Source organism: Echinops telfairi, unplaced genomic scaffold, assembly GCF_000313985.2.
Source record: "Echinops telfairi isolate 266 unplaced genomic scaffold, ASM31398v2 ScPeMD7_655;HRSCAF=1070, whole genome shotgun sequence".
NCBI classification, from domain to species: domain Eukaryota; kingdom Metazoa; phylum Chordata; class Mammalia; order Afrosoricida; family Tenrecidae; genus Echinops; species Echinops telfairi.
In genome coordinates, this window is record NW_022104553.1 from 23,550,927 (window position 1) to 23,555,871 (window position 4,945).

A 4,945-nucleotide genomic window follows, 5' to 3' on the forward strand; every position below is an offset into this window, starting at 1 on the left:
GGAGACGTCGGACAGTGTAAGATATGCTATAATAATAATTTATAAATTATCAAGGGTTCAGAGGGAGCGGGGAAAAATGAGGAGCTGATGCCAGGGGCTTATATGGAGATGAAGTGTTTTGAGAATGATGAGGGTAACAAATGTACCAAGGTGCTTTATACACTTGATGTATGTATAGATTGTGATGAGTTGTATGAGCCCCCAACAAAATGACTTAAACATAAATAAATAAATAAATAAATACGTTTTGTACGAGTAAAAGCTCACAGTCATGTCTAAGCATTCCGTTTCCAGAGGCATGGCTGTTTCGAACAAAGACTGGAACAAAGCGAGTTGTTTTGGTCGTTTGTTTTCTTAGCTGAATGACAGCGGTACATTTTAGCTGACAAAAACGTCTGTGTGGCTGAAGAGTTTATCTCTAAGTCCGACAAGGAGACAAGCCAGCCCCGGGCAGGCCTTGCTCTTGCTGAGCACTGGCTTCTTTAGACTGTCCTACTTGATAATATGTCCTCAGCACCAGGTCCACGGGGCCTTCAATTGTCTACACACTCGTCACCAACGTGGTTTGTTTCTCCGCTACGTGCGTCTCCAGATGGAGGAGGATGGCTGACGTCTGGTTCAAACCTTGCACACACTCCTTGCCCGGGCCGGGCTTCTCCCCCGAGTGGGTCCTCTGGTGGCGAAGCAGGTCTGACTTCCAGAAATAGCCCCGGCCACACTCGCCGCAGACGTAAGGCTTCTCCTCGGAGTGGGTCTTCTGGTGCTTCAGGAGGACCGAGTTCTGGATGAAGCCGCGCCCGCACTCGCCGCAGATGTAGGGCTTCTCCCCCGAGTGGGTCCTCTGGTGCATGACAAGGGTGGACTTCTGCCGAAAGCCTCGCCCGCACTCCGGGCACACGTAAGGTCTCTCCCCGGAGTGTGTCCTCTGGTGGGTGATCAGATAGGACTTGAGTCTGAAGCCTCGCCCGCACTCCTGGCACACAAACGGCTTCTCCCCTGAGTGTATCCTCTGGTGTTTGATGTAATCCGACTTGCAGCTAAAGCCTTGCTCACACTCCTTGCACACATGTATGTTCTCTACTGAGTGTGTCCTCTCGTGGCGAAGGAGGCCTGACCTCCAGGAAAAGGCTTGCCCACACTCATGGCAAACGTAGGGCTTCTCCCCTGAGTGAATTCCCTGGTGTCGCACGAGGTGTGACTTCTGCCTAAAGCCTCGCCCACACATCTTGCACACGAATGGCTTCTCCCCTGAGTGGATCCTCTGGTGCTGAAGGAGGTGTGACTTCTGGAAGAAGCCTCGCCCACACTCCTCACACATGTAAGGCTTCTCGCAGGAGCGTGTCCGCTGCAGGGTGATGCCGTCCGGCTTGCAGCCGAAGCCTTGGCCAAACTCCACGAACTCAGGAGTGTTCTCTACGAAGTGGGTCCGCTGGTGGCTCAGGAGGCAGGACTTCCAGGAAAAGGCTCGGCCGCACTCACTGCAAACGTACGGCTTCTCCCCCGAGTGTGTCCTCTGGTGGATGATGAGATGTGACTTCCGGCTAAAGCCTCGCCCGCAAGTCTTGCACATGTAGGGCTTCTCCCCTGAGTGTGTCCTCTGGTGCTGAAGGAGGTGTGATTTCTGGAAGAAGCCTTGCGCACACTCCTGGCACACGTAAGGCTTTTCCCCAGAGTGGGTCCTCTGGTGGCGAAAGAGGCCTGACTTCCAGTAAAACCCACGGCCGCACTCTTGGCAAACATACGGCGTCTCACCCGAGTGTGTCCTCTGGTGCATGATGACGCTCGAGTGGCGGCTAAATCCTCGCCCGCACTCCGTGCACACGTGTGGCTTCCTTCCCGAGTCCGTCTTCTGGGTCAAGCTTCGCCCGGACTCACTGCAAACAGACGGCGTCTTCTCCGGGTGTGTCGTCCGGGGCAGGAGGAGGCCTGACGTCTGGATGCAGCTGTGCCCACACGCCCAGCACCTGGGGAGTTTCTCACCTGGCTGTGCTCTCTGTCGGATGAGGAGAGTTGGCATGTCGCTGAAACCTTGCCCACACTCACTGCAAATCTGGGGCTCCTGGTTTCTGATGACCCTGGGATTCAGGAGATAGTCTGGTCCATTCTCTCGAGAGTTGACTGTGGCAAACCTTGAGCTTTCGAATTCCTTTGATGCTTTGTTTGTTCCCACGGACATCACCCTTTGGGCTGAGGTGGGCTCTCTTCTTGCCCCTGCGTGGCCTTCTCTAGAGCTCGCTGACCCTCTCTGGGCTGGACTGGAGGGTTCCCTGGAAGTCTCTCTGCCCACTGCCGTTACACACGAGGGCAGGGAGGCGTCTTCTCTCTCCTGTCCGTCTGTGTCCTCGCTCCAGCAGTTCTGACCAGAAGGCTGCTGCTCTTGCTGTTTCTGAGGCCCTGCGATGGAACCCGTTAAGTGCAAGCGATGTCCAGCACACAAGCTGGGGCATGTCTGCAGAACGTGCTGGCTGAGAAACCGCTGGCAGGAAACAGGCAGAGAGCAGGGGGAACAGGGGCAGGTTTCTGGCTTTGGTTCTGTTGACGAGAGAAAGCTTTCCGTTAGCGCAGTCACGAGTTGGGCAGCCAGCACTGTCTGCCTTCCCTCCTGACAGTCAGCCTCTGATTCCTGGAGGCTCTAGGTGGCCTAAGCAGCCGATAATTAGCTGAAGTGTTGGAGGTTCCTAACACAGGGCTGGTGATCTGCTTCCAATACATGCGAGCTTTGAAACCCCTCCGGAGCAGAGGCCTACTCTGCGTACATGTGGTCCCCCCCGCCCCCCCACCGCCAAAATGGACTTGACGGCAAACACCAACCACACTTGTAACTGGCGCGCCGACAGCACCATGTCCTTCCCACCAATCGTTATTTTACTTCCTGTTTTTATCGATTCCACCGTCTACTGAAATCCGGACGCAGCCCTGGTGGCCGGGGCTAGAGCCCTCAGCTGCTAGAATCTCGGCGGTTGGAACCCACCGGCTGCACCGAGGCAGAAAGAGCTGGCAGTCTGCTGAAACAAAGATTTACAACCCTGAGAACTCCCCTGGGTAGTTCTACTGTGTCAAAGGTCACTGTAAGACATAGTCACCTGGATGGCGGTGGGTTCAGGATATGCAATGTCAGACAAAGGTCATTTTGGAAGAGTTTCTAATGGCAATCCTTACGCACAAACCTGATGGTTCTGGTTAGTCTTCTGACAACTTGTTATCCCACTCGTTCAAGAAAAAAAACCCAACATATTTTTTCTTCAGTTAATAATGTAAATAGCACTGTACCGACAAAGTTAAACTCCCAGGACCTTCTTCAGTTCTTCAGGGATGGACAAAAGATAAAATGACTGGCATCATTGCTTACACAGCGCCCTGAGCTGCGTGAAGCTTATGTTGGGAGATGAATTTTCTGTTTTATTTTGATCTTTTAGTTGCAGTGTTCAGCACACTTTCCAAAGGCCCTTAATGTGGGACACAGAGAACGGGAAGAGAGTGTCTACGGATGAATCCTTTCGTCTCATCTATTAAGAAGCCTGGCAGGCTGGGTTTCTGGGGTGGAGTTGGAGGTGAGGCCCAATCACATTCTCATCATTAATATTGATCCCCACAATATCCTCCCATCACAGTGCTGCCTGAAAGTGACCTCTTACAAGCATGCGGCTGATTGCTATGTAGCCGGCAGCTTGAACTATGGGAGCAGACGTGTGGCTACTGCTCTCTAGGCTCTGAAGGCAGACATTCCCCCTTACCTGCTCCGGCACTGATGTTAGGTTACTCCTCCAATGTTCTCAGAGAGTTTTAGGTTAGGGCATAGCCCACTTTATTACATTGGTGGTTACCTGTAATTAGGGGGGCTTGCCCACCTCTAAATTATACAAGCCTCTGTTGGAAATATATTCTCTGCACAGACCTGGCTCCTGGAGTCATGGCTGCCGAGGTGAGCCCTTGCATGGCTTATCTTGTCTGATGTCTCTTCAATGTACCCCTCAGTTACTCAACTGCCCCTTGGACCCCTTTGGCTGTGGGTGCTGGTACCCCACACCTTAATATGTAAAGCTTACATTTTCTCATCCGTCTCTTCCGGCCCAAGGGTAAGCCCAGTGAAGACAGGGGTTTTGCAGTATTGCCTTCCCAAAATGCTCTCGGCGTCTCCAAGATTATTCGGCCTGAAGTAAAACCCAAACACAGCAAAGCTCACAGTACCAAAACCGTGGCTCTCAAGTTGATTCCAACTCATGGCTCCCCCTGCAGCTGTCCAGTTAAATTTAATTTTCCCTTGGTCCACAGGGTTTTACGGCCTGTAATTTTTACAGCCACCTACTACCAAGCCTTCCTCCTGTGGTGTCGCTGTATCACTTTGAATCATCGACCCCTAGAGTTGAATAGTTGAGTGCAAGCGGTTGGCATCCCTCGGGAAGCTTGGACACGGACAAAAACCAAAGACCGTGCCTCCTCGTCTTCCCAAAGGACGGTGTAGGATGCCCCACAGGGATCCTCAAGCTGTAGATCTTTATTAAAGGGAAGCAGACTGCCACCATTTTCTCCTGGAGGGTTCAAATCGCCGAGCTTTCCATGAACTGCTAGTATGTATGCCTTTAAGGGTCCACGGGCATACGGTGGGTTGTCAATGCCTATCGTTTGTAAAGGGGAAAAAGAGGGGCATGTCCTCACCCATCGAGACCAGACTCCTGTAAATCTCCAGCATCACCTCTTGGTACAGGTTCTTCTGCTCGGCATTCAGGGTCACCCACTCTGCCTCCGTGAAGGCGACGGTGACATCTTCGAATGTAACTGGTTCCTGAATCAGTGACAAGTCTGTCAGTCCACAGAAAAACCACGCTCACTTCTCCCAACGAGAAGACTTGAACAGGTGGCCCTCAACGGCCTGCCTCTGAAGGAGTTGATCTCATTCTCTCAGAGAACACACATTTCCCCTTCTGGACCTGGCTGCATCCCTGGC

General features: G+C 52.6%; 1 protein-coding gene across 3 annotated transcripts in view; it reads right to left on the reverse strand.

The window, feature by feature from the left end:
- Nucleotides 1-187: 187 nt before the first annotated feature.
- Nucleotides 188-4,945, reverse strand: part of LOC123521916 (zinc finger protein 343-like) — a 36,911-nt gene continuing 32,153 nt past the window's right edge. For 2 of the 3 annotated variants that reach the window (XM_045292241.1, XM_045292240.1), the window contains exons 5-6: nucleotides 4,657-4,783; nucleotides 188-2,532 (exon numbers count right to left, since the gene is read on the reverse strand). In XM_045292241.1, coding sequence (XP_045148176.1) covers nucleotides 542-2,532; nucleotides 4,657-4,783 — 2,118 coding nt within the window. In that variant the 3' untranslated portion in view covers nucleotides 188-541. The remainder of the gene's footprint in view (nucleotides 2,533-4,656; nucleotides 4,784-4,945) is intronic. The other variant, XM_045292242.1, reaches the window with a different exon arrangement.